Source organism: Cupressus sempervirens, chromosome 1 (assembly GCF_028749045.1).
Source record: "Cupressus sempervirens isolate cs-2001-9-10 chromosome 1, ASM2874904v1, whole genome shotgun sequence".
NCBI lineage: Eukaryota > Viridiplantae > Streptophyta > Pinopsida > Cupressales > Cupressaceae > Cupressus > Cupressus sempervirens.
This window is the reverse complement of record NC_143118.1, coordinates 793782449-793801111: the sequence shown is the minus strand read 5'-3', so window position 1 is coordinate 793801111 and position 18663 is coordinate 793782449. Positions and strand designations below refer to the sequence as shown.

The window sequence follows — 18663 nt, the reverse complement described above, 5'->3', positions numbered from 1 at the left end:
TTGCTATTCATATGATAGTCGACAGTCTTTTCAAGGTACACCACAATCTTGAAAGGGAAAAATAGACTATTATCATTGCTTATTTCACAATAAGAAAAACGACAAACTCTAATGGAAACAATAGACTTCAAGTTCAGTTCGCTGCCTTATATTTCAAGGAAGGTCGACACACTTTACAACTGAGATTTTGATGAATCGATTTACAGTTCGGATTCTACTTTCACATACTTAAAAATAAATAAGACCAAGCTTTGATCCGCTGGTTCTGCAATAATAAAATGAGAAGGAAAGCATAAACGATTTTATGAGAAGGATTAGAAGTCTTACGTGACTCCTCCTCTGTCACCCGATTCTGAGAAGAGTTGCACTCATGCAAGCCACTGTCTCAATCTATAACCCTTGGACGATGGTATTGTTTGGAGCAATGCAAGAAGAGTCGCTGGACTGGTTCAGACGCTACAGCTTAAACAGGGATCTCGATGGCTAAGGAAATTTAGAAGGCTGATGAATAGTTGAATGCTGAAGGAGAAAGAATGGATGCCAATAATCGACCAAGGAATCCATAATATAAAATGAGCCAGACTTTTCGGCTTCCTTAAGTTATAAAGAAAGCCCTTTGAATTCCAAGATGACCATTCAAATACATCAAAAAATTCAAATTTAAAGATAAGGAAGAGAAGTTGGAAAGATTAAAACTCTAATTGCCAAATGTTTAAATCGATTAATTATGCCAAGTGTTATCATTTAAAAGCAAATAATATTAAATTGAAAAGAAAAAAGTTGGAAGGTTGCAATTCGAATATTATAATAATTCTAATGTTATAATAACTTGAATCTGATGGAAGAGACACAAAAGTAATTGTGTTTGTTGTTGTTAAGGAAGATCCTTCTGATGTTGGTGAGAAAGCATTGGTTTCCAGTATGAATCACAATGGATATTGGATAATTGACAGTGGCTGGTCTCATCACATGATCGATGATAAAAGCAAATTCATCAAAATGGAAGAATATGATGGAGAATTGGTAAGGTTTGGTAATGATACTCCCTGTGTAGTAAAAGGTAAATGATCCATTGCTTTGAATAATAAAACAAATTGTGATGATGTTTACTGGGTTTAAGGATTGAAATACAATTTGGTAATTGTTGCCCAACTAAATAAAAAAGGGTACAAATTGGAGTTAAATGGAGGCATGTGCAAGATTATTGGGAAAACAAGAGATGTGATTGCTACTGGTGAACAAACCAGAGGTAACTTGTTCCATCTGAATTCTACTATTGAGAGTTGTCTGATTGCTAGAGTGGAAGATTGTTGGTTATGGCATAAGAGGTTGTGTCATGTTAATTTTGATAATTTGATCAGAGTAAGATGAATTGCTCTCTTGGATTGCTGCAATTCTCATGTGAAATTTGAACTGTCAGAATCCCTGGCTACTCGATTAGAGCTTCACACCAGTGGAGTGATATGCCCATAAATCAAATAGACTCTGGCTCTGCCCATAATTTAAATTAATGAAATAAGGGACTAAAACATGGGAAAGCTCAAATCCTAAAATCCATGCAACATTCTTTCTACACTTATCTTCTTAGGATTTATAAGAAACATGAGGAAGTGCATTTGCAATGTAGAAACTGGAAGGGCAAGGATTTAAGCTTTCTGTAGCCTCAAACAGCAGTAGAACTGGTAATATTAAATGTAAAAATTCAACTTTTCCTTAGACAGAATGCATTGATATGATTTAGCCTTGAATAAGGGGTGTGGGAGGGTTTGTGGGATGCCCACGGTCCTTTTAAAACTAATATGATGCAACTTTTTTAAAACATTTTAAATCATGATTTTGACATCAGGGACATTTAGCTGTACTAGGGAAGGTAGTGAAATGTCTTAAATTTTTTGGGCTGCCTTGGGAATGACTAGAGGTTCTCTAGACATGTCTTGCAATTGAGACGTGTTTACAAAACATTAAAGAATTGGAATTATTTCCGGGACAGGTACGGGACATCGCTGCTGTTCTACTGCACATGGAAAAGGATAGTGGTTTGAGGGCCGTGGGCATGTCCCCATGGAACAAAACCTATCAGCCATAGGCTTGCCACACATATTGGGCATTCTTTCCGAATCCATCTTTAGTATTATCATAAATATCTACTAGTGCAGCGGTCCTTCCAGATAATACCTGCCACTAAAGGATGTAAATTAGAACTATAATTGCATACAATTAGCAGCCAAGTAGACAGTGTCGTAACTTGTTTGGTGTTGAAGTATGTATGACATGTACTCTTTTGGGAATGTTTACTTTTAGCCAAAAAAAGGATATTGTATCATATTTTGTTTGCACATAATTTGGTCAAGTAAATGTCAAAGAAGCTTTTAGAGTGTACAATCTCTAACTGATTATGATTAATCAAGAGACTAGTATAAAGTATTCTAATATCTTGATGTGCTAGCATGATGCATATACACATGGATTAATTGGTTATGTTTGTTTTTGAGACTAAAGTTAGATGCCAATTTGGTACCTGATACCAACTTGTAGAAGGCCACAAAAAGTGTTCTTTTATTTCAATTTTGGTTTCTTGTCAGTTTCCTTTGCTCTGATTGACATTCCGAAATTCTCATTAGTGGATGCCATGTTAAATCAGTTTTAGAAATTGACTCACTCTTGAGCCTCAATTTGTAGATAAAAAATGTTGGTTAACACAATCATTTATCAGTTTTTTTTTGAAATGTCTTATAATCAATATTATTATTTTTAAAAGTTCCCAACTTTACTTCACACACACACACACACACACACACACACACACATATAAAAGATAACATGATTAATCTTTGGTTAAGAAGGGTCATATTCTGAATAAAGTGTTGTGTCCTTTTACTTATGCCTTAGTTCTATTGAGCCTTGGACCAGGAGAACTAATTTTTGGGAGAGGGGCATCAAAGGCAAGGGTTTTGGGATGGCTAGGGCTATGATAGTCGAAATATATATAGTACTTGAAAATTAGCTAAAATGACTGTCATTTGATTTCCACAATCCATTAGTAACATTATCCTCCCCCGCCCTCAGTCCTTGTGCCCCCACCCCCACTCCCTCCTCTTTTTATATCTCTGTGTCTCCTCTAGTCTGCTGCTTATTTTTTCTATTCTCTTGCTCTTCATCCTGATGATGGATCACTGTGTGTGATCCGAAACGTTGATGCTAAAAACTTCAGACACAATCAAATTCCAGAAAAACTGATATTGTTAATTAGCTAAAAGTTAATGAGTAACAATTGAAATTCTGGAATACTAGTAACTAAATACATTGCATTGAACAGTGAAAATAGAAATGCTGAAAATTTGTGTCATATATTATATACATTGACCATGCTGAAATCCTTATCACTCAAATGGAGTCTTCAAGGTCAATCCTCTCCAAGCTAATACTATCCTACCTTGCATATGTAACAATATTATTAATTTGTGCTGGCTCCTTTTGCTCTACATTCCTTTGGAGTCCAACCCTTTGGCCCGTTGTACTCCCATGTACATGACTGTATTTCATTCAATGAGACACAGGGTGCTATGTACAACTTCATGTTTCTCTACACTCTTTAAATGTAAGCTTGCTCCTCTTAATAGAGTGAATGAAGATAGTAAGTAGACTAGTTCCTCATATTAGTAGAAGAAATCTGAAATAGAAACCTAGGATGATTGGAGAATGGCTAGTGTGGTTGTCAAGGGAGGAGACCCAAGGCTTACCTTCAAGTATTGATCAATGCATTGATTTGTTGATTGATGAAGACTTGTTCTTCCACTTTTCTTTTTTTAAAACTATTGCAGATTTGATTTCACTCACAGTTCACTTGTGCTCAGTGTAGTTAGATCTTGGTAACAAATTTGCTTTAGGGTGGAATGTCTTTTATACATTTTTTGAATATTCAGATTATGGGTGGAGTCAATAGGACTTTTAGGGTGAGAGGTTTGCTTTTTTGGAGAAAAAATTATATGTAAAAAAAATCACATCTGTGACTTTCGAGGAGTTTGGGATGAGCATATTTTTAAATTTTTTTCAAGAAACTTGGTTAAAGCTTCGCCAACCTTCTGGGGATGTATTGTGTTGTCAGTGTTCTAGTCAAGGGGGATGCCTTAGAAGTGGCCTCTCTCTAAAGGAATGGTCCCAAGGGCATCTCCTTCTTGTTGGTGGAGATGGGAGGAGGTTTCTTGTAAACATCCAAGTCTAGTGGGCGTTCCCCTCCTGGGAGAATTTTTAAGGGTGATTTGTCTCCATGAAATGCTGACTTTATACACTTTTTACTTCCCTCCACGCGCCTACGTTCTCTCTCTTCAAATCCTTTGGGTTTAACTTTTATAAATTCGTATATGATTCCAAATAGAAGTTATTTTATTAGCTTATTTTGGTTGCACACTTTTGTTTCACTTATTTTGTACTTTTAAAAATGTGTCTACTTAAGGACAAATAATCAAATTAACACAAAATCCTTGAAAGTCAACTAAGTAGAATTTTTTCATGTTGTTTTTGACAGATTTAAAGTATTCTTGAAAAAGTTGTATGGTATGACATTGGTGTGTCTTGCATATTTTTGAATAATAATTGTTGTGAATTTCTTATTCTGTTTGTAATTTGCTATTCAGGCTGATGCAATGGATCGATGTTGAGGTGAAAACCTAGCTAATTTTTTGACTGGATATGTCCGAGTCAAGAAAGCATATCAATGAGCAAATCTGGGTGGGGATATGGCTAGCTAACTGTAATTTAGTGTAATTGAATTATAGTTTGAAAACTCATTACGTAATAATATAAAAAATACTTAATTCATCTAGTTGGCAAAAATTTCAGAAAACTTGGTATAACTCGGATAGGCAAATTGATGGGTGATTTCCTTGCCTGGAAAATTAACCCTTAAGTCTCTTGAGTTTTGTCATGGCCCGCCACAATTAGGGCTTTGTAAATAAAAATCACAATCTCTACTAATAATGAGGCCAACTAGATTAGAAGTGTAACAATTTGCTTAAGAGGACGACCTCCTTCATGATTAAATTGTTGACTGGGGGAGTTTATATTCCAGTGCTGATGTTGCAGAGTTGATGTTGTCACTGTATTGCAGAGTTAATGATGCCGTTGCTGTTTAGCAGAGTTTGTTGTTGATGTTGCAATACTGATGTTGTAGATTTGATGTTGTTGCTATGTTGCAAAGTTGATGTTTTCGCTGTGTTGTAGAGTTTGTTATTGATATTTTAGTGCCGTTTCTGTGTTAGTATGGTTGTCATTGATGAGAACATACTGCTTTGGTGGCTGGTGTCATGCTCAGTATCCTGTTATGTTGATAGGTTTTGATGTTTTGTGGGTTCGGAGGTCGGCACTCCAGAAGGATGCTGCTCTGGAAAATGTGTTCCAGTGGTGTATTCTATGATGTTTGTATTTGGGAGTGGTTCCGAATTCTCTGTTGCTCTGGATATTGTCATTGTTATATAGTTTTTAATGTTTTGGGTCATGTTGATGTGGTCCTGAGGCATGATTGGTAACATGTTATTTTTTATTGGGCTCTGATAATTATGACATTTGGGTAATGCGTTATTTGTTTGAGGTGGTATGTTTGGTTTGGTTTCCATTTCCTTTCTCCCCACCATGGGGATATTTAGTTTGGACTTTAAAAAATTATATTCTTAATGGATGACATGGTGATTTCCAGTGAGCCCTCCTGCATTGAGCATTCTGGCTCTGAGCCACCCTTTGGAAAAATCACCTTGACTGGTGTTTTTATTCATGAGAACTAGCTTCTCTGCGGTTTCTCCCATATCGGGTTTCCACATAAAAGATATGGCATTCAATGTGTACAATTCATGTATGTACTCCATGTTGATATCTGATTCGATTAAGTGGACAAAGTATTAATCTACTGATTCTAGGTTGTGAAAGTGATTTTTTTAATTTGACAACTGATTCACCCCCCCACCCCACCCAGTCCTGTCCTGTCCCGTCCCCTGTACCCATCATTTGTCTGGGACATCCAGCATAAATACTGGTCAGTCATATTTATAATATGGATTGAATTAATATTTACAGGCCAACCCTCCTTTTCTTGTCACCCCTTACAAAGAAATTAAAATAAAGTAAATTAAATCATAAGGCTGACCAGTCACCTCTTTTAGTGAAGTGGTCCCTAATATAAGAGGAAGATTGAAGGGGAGTTGGGAAGGAAATATAAGAAGAAAACTAATAAAAGGTAGTAATAATCAGATCAGAAAACAAAAAGATGAAGCTGTGATTTAAGAGCAGTGATATACTACAAGTAGCAGACAGCAGCAACAATAAGATGCAATACTTAAATTATGATAAATAATGATTCTTTATTATTGACAGTAGTTTTATTTGCAAGGGCAATCAATTATCAGTAATAAATCCAGGGATTAAAATAGTGAAGACCCTTAAGAAGGGAGACTTATAATCGCTAAGGGCAAAATCTTGGGAAAAGACATAACCCTCCAGCCTGATGGAAGAATATATGGGAGAACACCAATCATTCATTGAGACACATTGAACCAATAAGACCTGTCTTCCAAAGATATTACTCAAGCATAGAGAATCAGAATATTATCTATTAATTGGTATCAATTATCAATTCTTATAATAAGCAGCATAGTAGGTATTATTTATGATATCTTATTTATGAATAATGACCTTGTTTATACTTATGGATGATGGTCCCACTTATTCATAATGTGTACAAATATGATATCATTATTATGTGATCTCTTATTTGAAGAAAGCACACAATATGTGTAACTCTAATATGTTTGCTATTATCAATTGTGGTAGGGATAATAAGGAATAAAATCTTCTAAGCTTGCCACCCACCCTTGGGGCTTAAAAGGGAAGACTTTTCAAACACCCTATTGTAGTTGCCTCAGTCCCTTAACTTGGTTGACATTATGTTAAGGGATTCTAACCATAAGGAGGAGGATAAAGGGAGCAATGGAAGATGGGAACAGCTATGAAATTTCTCACTGGATACCACCTCCTCATATGGATGGCAAAGAGCCACATGATGCACGAGGGATGATATAGAGCCTGGGGCCTAGAGTAGAGGATTGTTAAGGTACTGTTTAAGACACCCTAATATGTCCCTATCCTAGCCTTCCTATAGTTGAGCTCCATGAGTGGATTAAATTACGTCTTTACATTCAAATTAATCTTTGTAACCCTAGTTGAAATGATATATACTTGTAATGTCTCTAATGAGGAAGATCTATTTTGTGAATTGTATTTCAATAATTTCCTAACGTGTTGCAGGATCTCAACCAGATACATGAACGATGATGTTATTGACTTTATTTTTCTTATTGTACTCTTTGGAATTTGTGATTTAGTGCAAAAACTAGGGCGTAGGGGACATCACAAGTTTCCTGATTACTTGCTGATTTTTCAAACTATGATTTGAACAATTATGATGCTCTTATAAATCTCAAGTATGAGAATCTAAATAAGGAGTGGAGAGATAACTGAACTAATTTTATTTGAAAAATAATGTTTGTAATACCATAATTAGTTGAATGTAACTATCACAGAGCATGGTTAATATTTATTTGAAAAATAATGTTTGTAATACCTTAATTGGTTGAATGTAACTATCACAGAGCATCTCATTCAACTTAAATTGATCATGGAATAACACAGCATCTCTCTCTCTCTCTCTCTCTCTCTCTCTCTCTCTCTCTCCAATCCTTCAGATTTAACTTTTACTAGTGTGTGATTCCAAATTTAAAAGTTTTCCTATGAACTTATTTTGGTTGCATGTCTTTGTTTCACTTATTTTATGTATGTTAAAATGTGTTTCGTTAAGGAAAAATAATTCAGTGAAAATAATCCCTGAAAATCAACAAAGTAGGATATGCATATGTTTTTAATTTTTTTACAGATTTAAACCTTTTTTGAAAAAATGTAAGGCACACTATTGGTGTGTGATTTTTTCCTTATTCTGTCTGTAGTTTGTGCACTATTCTACTGATTGATATATTTGTTCCTCTTTTTCTGTTGGTTATTTTCAAATCTCTGATTAGGTTGTTCCATCTGATCTACCTTGTTTTAACAAGTGTGTGGATGAACAGTTTTCCTCTGGATTTTTCTATCTCATTGATCGGAAAATTAACAATACATATAGCTGCAATGAGTTATCAGGTTTTTGGAAGCCTTTATTTTGGTGGTGGATACATTCACTGAAAATAATTTATACTCTTTGAGGTCAGGACTAAAGAAAGTTGCCGCAGAAAGTGCAAGAAAAGACGCATGCAATTTGATCCTGAAAATGTATGTCTTTCTTTCTTTCTTTCTTCCTTCCATTTTTAAACTTAGACAGGTACAAGAGGAAACTGATCGTGTGTGATCTATTATGTCTATGGTTTTCAACATGCATTATATAACTTTGTTTCTAGTATTAATGCTTGTTAGAATACAGTCCCATTGCCTACCAACAATGATTTGTCAAGTTTATACATCTTTTGTTGCTCTGTTCAGGAGCTCACAAAAGATGAATGGAATTGAAGTTATGAAAGATGGCATAATGGATGTTCCTGGCATTGTAGATGATGTTTTAACTGATGATGATATCTCAGAAAGTGACGATTTACTGTCAGAGGTTTGTAAGATTTTGATCTATTGATACTTGTCAGCAAGTTTTTTGGCAGTTGATAGAATTGTAGTCTATTTTTTTAACTGCAGGATGAGAACACCTTTTTTGACACTTTACCAAGTGAATATGAAGATAAGTCAGAAGGTAGCATGTTTTCACTTTTGGTGTCAATGCATATCATAAATATCTTGTTAAATAACACTTTATAACAATTCAGAGTGCACTAGCATAACTGGTTTTGTTTGCAGAAGAGGAGGATGCAGATAATGCTTTACGAGGTCAAAATGCAATACTTCAATCTGATGTTGATACTCACAAGAAGGAACTAGAGAGACTTAAAGAAAAGGTTATCACTGGTTACAACTGCATGCATGCTTTGAGTATTATGTGTAGTAAGATTTTATGGTTGTTTGAGCTTGAAATAATGAAACTTTTTAAGTGTTTGTTCTGACTAAATGGTGAGGGTGATGTCTTTGATGGCATTTAGAGTGTCATATCTCTCTCCTCTTCTGTACCCTTAACTATTATTTCTCATGCTTACCTCTTTCGTGGATAAGATAAGGGAAAGTTATTCAATTTTTTCTTTTGTCATCTCCTATAGAAAAGAAATTGTTATCCAATTTGTTTTTTTTGTCAAATCCTATAGAAAAGAAATTTGACCATAAAGTTTTACCTTAAAGAATGTCAGTTTTTTCCAGTCATTTTTGTAAGTGCAGGCTTCAAGAGCACTTCTCTTCACATAAAATTGATATTGACATGTAAGTGAGGAGTCAACATCCTTTCCAATCACATCCATTCTAGATGTAACATGTTCACCTAAATCTTCCTTCGCTTAAAATCAATTTAATGAAAGAGGGAGTGATATTTGTTGCAACTTACAGGTTAAATTTTGCTATCCTTTTTTCAGATGAAGGAGATAGCTAAAAGATGGAGAATTGTCCTTGCTTCTTTCCCATTCTCTTATCACCCACGTGCCTAAAAGGTGGGTATGCAAGGTGCCTAAAAGGTGGGCATGCAAGGTGCGGAGAAAGAGAATGCCCTATTTCTCTTGGATCCACTTCTTATAGATTTTCTATTCTGGACTGCCAAATTATATGCATGATTCTTTCTTCTTGTACTTACAACAGAACAACTGCCGTGACACCTTTCTCCTCTATCCTATTGTACTTGTACAACCCTTGTTTCTAGGGTCCCTAGTTCTCTATCTTTTGTTTAGTTGGGGGTAATTTTGACTTTTTGGGCCAAGACCATCATTATTTCTTTAGGCTTACATCAATAGATTCACTTACACTTAATCTATTTTGAGTCTCTGCAAATGGGTCCTTTGACCTCAATTATTCACAGAGGCAGTTTTGAAGAATAGCCTTGCGATAATTACGAGTAAATGAATTTATTAGCACCTGCCAATCTATGCATATAACCTGGCATTTGACTTAATTGCTAGAATCCTTTTAAGGTAAGTGCTTCCTTTTTTTAAGAGTTCATTTGATTCTAGGATTTTTCTGGGATATTAGTTAAACCCTAAACCCCTCTTGCCAAGTTTGAGATGGTGCTCTTGTGGATGAGTAAAATTAAAATTTAGCTAAATTGGGTGCACACAGTTTAATTATTTAAGTTTGAGAGGTGCTCTTGTGGATGAGTAAAGTTAAAATTTAGCTAAATTGGGTGCACACAGTTTAATTATTTAAGCATACTTAGATAAAAGAGCATAAACAAAATACAAACGAAAACGAAAGGAGAAATTAAAAGCAAAGTTACAAAACAAGGAGATTGGAAACAAAATGCATCAAAAGAAACCAAAAAAACTTCTTCTTTTCCAAACATCTTCTATGAACATCTTGGCAGTGGAATGGGCTTTTGCATACACATTGGAATAGGCATAGCAATTCAATCCTTTTGAAACATTCAGAAGCGTCTTCAACTCTATTCCTGTGATGATATGCAATGTTCCAAATTGGTTTTTCTTTATTTTTTCCAATTTTACAGTAAAAATCTGAAGGTCTCAGCACATTTTCATCACACTGAGATTTGTTGTGGCCAAGGTTAGAGCATATGGTGAAAGGGATTAGAATAATATTTTAGTATGCTTCTTGGTGACAATCTGCACAACTGAATATTGTAAACTCTTACGAAATCTGTAAGTAAAGATATACTTATTTTGGTAGCGAGCTTTCCAGATCAATTACAAGCTTATAGCTGAAATGACTGAAAGTAGTTTTGTGGGGATGCCTTGCAGAATAACTTCAAGTTCTCAATGTTGGGAGAATCACATAGATTAACATTAGAGCTAATAATGGTGGAAATGAAATTGAGTCACCAATGTCTAGTGTTATTAGAGTTTCAAACTTACAATATGTATCATTCAACTGTAATATTAAGTTCCTGAAGATTAATCACATATTCAGGGTATACCAAGATACTTGTTGGAAAACTGAATTTCTACATCAGAATTTGAAAGTGTATGGCTGGCTGGAAATAATTTTGAAATAGCAGTTTCAAAGAATGTTATCAGCATATTATAGATAGTTTTTTCGATTCCTTTTGTGTAAGTATGAATCCTTCTTAAAAAGCTGCTATTGAAATTTAAATGGAACAGAAGCCACAAAAAGACAAGTTGGCTTGTACAGTATTCAAAGACTCCCAAAAAGTTGATAAACAATCAAAAGGCTGATATAACTGCCTGCAGTATTTATTGCAGCAGCTAATGGATTTAAATGGTTTTCTTTTAGGAAATTATTACGCACTTGGACTTATTTGATTCATTTTACCATGTGTACAGCAACCTTTACAATATGTCATGTCACATTTGTATTTATTTTTATTATTCAATCACAATAGAGTTTGAATGAGGAAGCATGATAGGTTGGCCTGAAGCAATTCTCACACTAAGCCAAGAGTGGGCACTCTCCCTCTTGGTTGCAATTGGTAGGCACATTGGACATCTAGCACGGAGTGGTCTACCTAGTGTGGTGCTTATTCTGCCCTCCCTATATTCATGTCTCTTTATTCATCGTCTTATAAACTTGTGTCTCCTTAACAATCAACCTCAGGGTGCTTGGAAATCCTCCCAAGAGAGGACACTCTTTGGCCCCGAGTGGGAGGCACATTGGACATCCATCAAGGGGTGGTCTACTTAGATGGTGATCATGTATGTGCTCTTCTTTCTTGTGTTAGTTTGTGGTGACTGATCATGAAAATACTGTAAATACTTCATAAATTCTTTGGGGCAGTGGTGAGCTGGGTTTCTAGGTTACAAAAGGTTAATGCTTTATCCACTACAGAGGCAGCCAAGGAGATGATATGGCTTTAGTTCTTCTTGGAAGAATTGGGACACCTTCAGAGGGATAATTATTTGTTTACAGATAGTCAGAGTGTCATTCATCTTGCAAAGAATTCAGCTTTGCATTCAAAGACCAAACACATACAGTTGCGGTACCATTTCATTCGGTCAGTTTTGGAGGATGGATAGTTAAAGCTAGACAAGATACATACAGATGACAATCCAACAAATATGTTTACAAAAGTAGTAACAAGGGAGAAGCTGAGCTCCTCTTAAGCTTCTAGTGGTTTTGTAGATTGAACACGAATAATAGAACAGTAGGGTCCAAGGTAGTTTGATCCAGTGGGAGTCTCCTGGAGTAACGACATAGCTATAGGATCGGTCTCCAAGTGGGAGATTGTTAGTTTGTGGTGACTGATCAAGAAAGCACTGTACATACTTTATAAATTCTTTGGGGCCCTATTTTATTGAGATTTTGGGCCGACATGTAATTATTAATTATAACCCTAAAGCGGTTTAATACTTGTATAAAAGGGCTTAGGGTTAAGGATTGTTTCATAGTAGTGATGCAAAATTGGTTCTTGCGGCGATATTGAGCTGTAAGGGATTACGGATTGTAATCAGGTTGTAATCACTGGATCATAAAAATATTGGACTTGCTATTTGGTGGACGTAGCCCAGGGTTTGGGTGAACCATGTTAAATCTTGGTGTCTTGTGTTATTTTTAGTGTGATCTATTATTTTCTAATATTGGTTATATTTGCATGTAATTGTTATTTTTGTCCGTGGTTTATTCCTAACAAGTGGTATTAGAGCGAGGTTGTTTTTCAGTTATCCTCTACAAGAAAGTCTCGTGGTTGAGTGGAAGTCTCACGGTTGAGTGGGAGTGATGGCAGACAAGAGTAAGCTGAGGGTTGACAGGTTTAATGGGCAGAACTTCCAGTTATGGAAGATGCAAATGGAAGACTATCTTTATTAGAAGGATTTATGGAAGCCGTTGGAAGACAAAAGCAAGAATCAGGGATCTATGTCAAATGACGAATGAGATCTTTTGGACAGAAAGGCACTTGGAAGCATTTGATTATGCCTGGCACCGTTGGTGGCATTTAATATTACAAAAGCGAAGACAACATAAGAGTTGATGAAAACCCTAGCGACATTGTATGAAAAGCCCATCGCTTCAAACAAGTTATTTCTTATGAAGTGTTTATTTAATATGAAAATGGCAGAAGGTGGATCTGTTACAGATCATTTAAATGAGTTTAATATTATTACTAGTCAGTTATATATTGTGGGTATCAATTTTGGTGAAGAAATTATGGCTCTCTTGATTTTGTGTTCTTTGCCTGAAAGTTGGAATGGCTTGGTAATGGCTGTGAGTAATTTTGTTCCTGGATTTAGTACTCTAAAATATGATGATGTGATTAGTGTTATTTTTAGTGAAGAAACTTGTAGGAAATCCTTAGGTGGATCTACATCTGGAAGTGCTTTGAATGCACAAAGTCGAGGCAGAATGACTAAGAGAGGAATTAATTCCGGAAATCGTGGGAAATCAAGAGGAAAGTCAAAGGGGAGAAGGTCTCAATCGAGAGGACCGAACAACTGCTGGTACTGTGGGAAACCAGGTCATAAAAAGAAAGATTGTTGGAATTGAAAGAAAAATGAAGGAGATAAACCAGATGGAGACAAGGAGGCAAATGTGGTAAGTAACAAATTCGAAGAGGATGCTTTGCTTCTATCTTTAGAAAGTGTTGATGATTCCTGGGTTTTAGATTCTGGTGCTTCATTTCATGCTACACTTCATAGAGGTTATTTCATTGATTATGTCCAAGGGGATTTCGGACTTGTTTATTTGGAAGATAATGAACCTTGTCAGATTGTTGGAAAGGGAAAAGTTAAGATTATGTTGCAAAATGAGAGTCATTGGCTACTACATGAGGTAAGACATGTTCCAAGGCTGAGTAGGAATTTAATTTCAGCAGGGCAACTCGCTGATGAGGGCTGTGTAATTACTTTTAATGATAAAAATTGGAAGGTTTCAAAAGGTTCCCTTGTAGTAGCAAAAGGTGTGAAAGTAGGCACCTTATATATTTGTACAAGTCATATTGTTCCTTCTACTTTAATTATTTCAGAGAAAAATGAATGTTCATAAACAACTGTTGCAGTTGAGCAGGGAGAACAAATAGCTGCTGTAGATTTTGATACAGCTATTGTGGCACAACAAACTTGGGCAAATGAGTGAGAAAGGTATGAAAGTACTTAATTCAAAGAAAGTTTTACCAGGTCTGAAATGTGTTAATATGGATTTCTGTGAAAGTTGTGTGTATGGAAAACAAAAGAGAGAGTTTTGTGAAGACTGGGAAGGAAAACAAAAAGGAGAAATTAGAGCTTGTGCATACAGATGTATGGGGACCGGCTCAGGTATCTTCCCTTGGAGGCTCTCATTATTATGTTACATTTATTGATGATGCAATTAAAGGTATGGATTTATTTCATGAGACATAAATCTGATGTATTTCAAACTTTTAAGAAATGGAAATGCTTGGTTGAAAATGAGACTGGTAAGAAATTAAAATGTCTCAGATCTGATAATGGTGGTGAGTATTGCAGTCATGAATTTGAAGATTATTGCTCCACTAATGGTATTCGTAGACAGAAAACTGTTCCAAGGACTCCACAGGAAAATGGAGTGGCTGAACGCATGAACAAGACTATAATGGAGCGTGCAAGGAGCATGAGGTTGCATGCTGGGTTGCTCTTAGACATGTGGGCGGAGGCTGTCAATACTGTTGTATATTTGATTAATAGAGGTCCATCTACTCCTTTGGGTTGTGGTATTCTAGAGGAAGCATGGACTGGTAAAAAGGTGAGTTATTCTTTTCTCAAGACATTCGGTTGTGAAGCATTTGCTCACATAGATTTTGAAAATAGAACCAAGTTAGAAGCTAAGTCAAAGAAATGTGTATTTGTTGGATATCGCATTAATGAATTTGGTTATAGGCTTTGGGATTTTTAAAATCATAAAATTGTAAGAAGCAGGGATGTCATATTCAATGAGAAAGTGTTGTATAAAGATTTGTTGTAGCAACATGAGAAGAAAGAAGATGATTATGTAGTGCTAGATGATACTCCAAAAGATGATGTTTCAGCCGTTCCTCATGATGTGTAACAACCGCAACAACAAATACCACACACACCAATGAATGTCAGATGGTGAACAAGGCAAATTAGACCTCCAGAAAGATTTTCTCCCTCTTTGTATTCAATTTTACTTACTGATGTTGGTGAACCTAAATGTTATGATGAAGCTGCGCAGGTGGATACTAAGATTCAGTGGGAGCCTGCAATGAAAGATGAAATGGACTCTTTGCTGACGAATAAGACATGGGATTTATGCAAGTTGCATGCAGGTAAAAGGGCTTTATAGAATAAATGGGTTTACAGGTTAAAAGAAGAGGAAGGAGGTAAGAAAAGATTTAAAGCGAGGTTAGTTGTAAAAGGATTTGCACAGAAAAAGGAATCGATTTTGATGAGATATTTTCTCCTGTTGTAAAAATGACTTCTATACGTACTGTTTTAAATATTATGGCTATTGAAGATTTGCATTTAGAACAACTTGATGTTAAAACAATCTTCCTTCATGGTGATTTTGATGAAGAGATATATAGATGGCTTAGCCAGGGGGATTTGAGGTCATAGGTAAGGAGAACTTAGTGTGCAAATTGAAGAAAAGTTTATATGGCTTGAAGCAAGCACCTTAGCAATGGTATCTGAAATTTGACAGGTTTATGCATGAGCATGGCTAGTAGGTGTCATTCAGATCATTGTGTTTATATTAAGAGATTGGATGACGATAGCTACATTATTTTATGTTTATATGTTGATGATATGCTTGTAGTTGGGTCCAACATGGATCATAAGGGGCTGAATCGCCAGTTAGCACATGCATTTGCTATGAAGGATTTGGGGGCAGCAAAACAAATCCTTGGTATGAAGATTTGCAGAGATAGGAAGAACAAAAAATTGATGCTATCTCAGGCTGATTAAGTTGAGGTGTTGCACCGTTTCTCTAGGAGAATGCTAAAGCTGTCAGCATACCTTTACGTGGTCATTTGAAGTTGACTAAGGAGATGTGTCCCAAGACACAAGAGGAGGATAAGCTGTCCAAGGTACCCTATGCTTTAGCTGTAGGAAACTTGATGTATGATATGGTATGTACTAGGCTAGATATTGCACATGTAGTGGGAGTTGTTAGTAGGTATATGAGTCACCTAGGAATTGAGCATTGGAATGCAGTCAAGTGGATTCTTGGATATTTGAGAGGAACATCCAATAAGTATTTACACTTTGGGTGCTCTATTATCGATTTACAGGGCTATGTTGACTCAGATTTGGCAGGGGATATTGATACCGGGCGGAGTACTATAGGTTATGTCTTTATTGTTGGTGGGGCAGCGGTGATCTGGGTTTCTAGGTTATAGAAGGTTAATGCTTTATCCACTACAGAGGCAGAGTATGTTGCTGCTATAGAGGCAACCAAGGAGATGATATGGCTTCAGTTCTTTTTGGAAGAATTGGGACACCCTCAGAGGGATAATTATTTGTTTACACATAGTCAGAATGCTATTCATCTTGCAAAGAATTCAGCTCTGCATTCAAAGACCAAATACATACAGTTATGGTAACATTTCATTCGGTCAGTTTTGGAGGATGGACAGTTAAAGTTGGACAAGATACATACAGATGACATTCCAACAGATATGTTTACAAAGGTAGTAACAAGGGAGAAGCTGAGCTCCTCTTCAGCTTCGGTTGGTCTTCTAGATTGAACATGAATAATAGGACAACAGGGTCCAGGGTGGTTTGATCTAGTGGGAGTCTGCTGGAGTAGCAGCATAACTATAGGATCAGTCTTCAAGTGGGAGATTGTTGTTTAGTGTGGAGCCTAATCAGTCCCCAAGTAGGAGATTCTTAGTTTGTGGTGACTGATCAGGAATGTATTGTACATACTTCATAAATTCTTTGGGGCCCTATTTTATTGGAATTTTGGGCTGACATGTAATTATTAATTATGACCCTAAAGCGGTTTAATACTTTTGTATAAAAGGGCGTAGGGTTAGGGATTGTTTCATAGTGGTGATGCGAAATTGGTTCTTGTGGCAGTATTGAGTTGTAAGGGATTACGGATTGTAATTAGGTTGTAATCACTGGATCATAAAAATATTGGATTTGCTATTTGGTGGACGTAGCCTAGGTGAACCATGTTAAATCTGGGTGTCTTGTGTTCTTTTCTGTGTGATCTATTATTTTCTGATATTGGTTATATTTGCACGTAATTGTTATTTCTGTTTGTGGTTTATTCTTAACATCTTGTATTTCCTTCTCTTGTCCACATGATCGCTTGCCAGGTTATATATAGACAAATGATTTAGAATACACATTTCACATTATCACACATCAGTTAGTGATAACTCTTATTCATACTACTATATTTGTAGAATATAAGATTATTGCAGGTTATGTTCTTTCAGCCTGCTGTTGCAATTTAGAGAGATGTGACTTGATGCTATTTCTCTCTTTGGATGCTGATCGCTGCTTTCTTGGATGATTGCTATTGCTGAATGGTTTGATGCTTTCTTCAATCAAAGTCCTCTATCTTTATATCTCCATATATCCTTGAAGAGGGATAACTCTTGGAGTTGTTGTCCCCTAAGGATGGACACAACCTTTCATAAACACACCTCTTCACGATCTAAACCAACTGCTAACTGCTGCCCTATATATTAAATAATTCCTGCTTTAGTGTTTTAATTGTTGTTTACCCATTAATCACTGTTTAGCATGATTAATATTGTTTATGTTTTGGTAAAATAATTGAACGAATAAATGGAATGATCAAATGATCATTTAAAGGATTATAAATTAGATGTTTCTACAACAAAAAATTTGTAAACTAGAATCAATATAATATTTAGACATTACAATATTGACCATTTAATAGGAAATAATAAAGATATTTTTCTAATACCCTCCCTTAATGGTCAATCTATCAACTACACGAAGTCGCCTCAATTTTACAAACTTGTATAGGCTCTGAAACTCGGTGAGAATATCTGTTGTCTGATTACTATTGGAACATGCATCAAGTATAGTGATCTGTTTTTAACCAGCTTCTGAATGGAGTGACAATGAAGATCAACACACTTGGTTCTCTTGTGGAAGACTAGATTCTTGGCCAGTTTGAGCACCCCTTAATTGCCACATTAAAGGGGAGTAGGATCTCCTTGAGACATCTGCATGTTTGATAGCATCCTTCGAAGCTAAATTGCCTCACAAGCTCTTTGATCCTCAGCTACTGTTGAGGAAAGAGCCACAACTTGTTGCTTCTTTTCTGTGTGATTGCATTACATCCCGGATTGAAAACGTACCTCGGTGTTGATTTTCTATCGTCGATGGAACTACCCAATCTGAGTATGTAAAACCAATAAGTTACGATCGTGACATCTGCTATACAAAAGACCAAAGTTAGAAGTGCCCTTTGGATAATGCAGCACACGCTTCTCTATTACCCTATGATCAGCCTTGGGGGTTGTCATAAAGTGTGAAATGTAGCTCATTGCAAAACTAAGATTAAGCCTAGTAGCAGTAAGGTAGATGAGACTACCCACCAATTGTTTGAATGTTGATTCATTTACCATAGGTAAGTTTGAGTTGGCTGCCAGTTTCGACCCTTTCTCCATAAGTGTGGATGCAT

General features: G+C 36.0%; 1 protein-coding gene across 6 annotated transcripts in view; it reads left to right on the top strand.

The window, feature by feature from the left end:
• Positions 1-18663, top strand: part of LOC149580259 (nucleolar complex-associated protein 2-like) — a 65488-nt gene that overhangs the window by 20986 nt on the left and 25839 nt on the right. For all 6 annotated transcript variants that reach the window (XR_016353459.1, XM_089790119.1, XM_089790113.1 and 3 more), the window contains 4 exons: positions 8247-8307; positions 8515-8635; positions 8719-8773; positions 8878-8975. Coding sequence is in view for 5 of the 6 variants with exons in the window: in XM_089790119.1 (XP_089646245.1) it covers positions 8247-8307; positions 8515-8635; positions 8719-8773; positions 8878-8975 (335 nt within the window). In the remaining variant the exon portion in view is untranslated. The remainder of the gene's footprint in view (positions 1-8246; positions 8308-8514; positions 8636-8718; positions 8774-8877; positions 8976-18663) is intronic.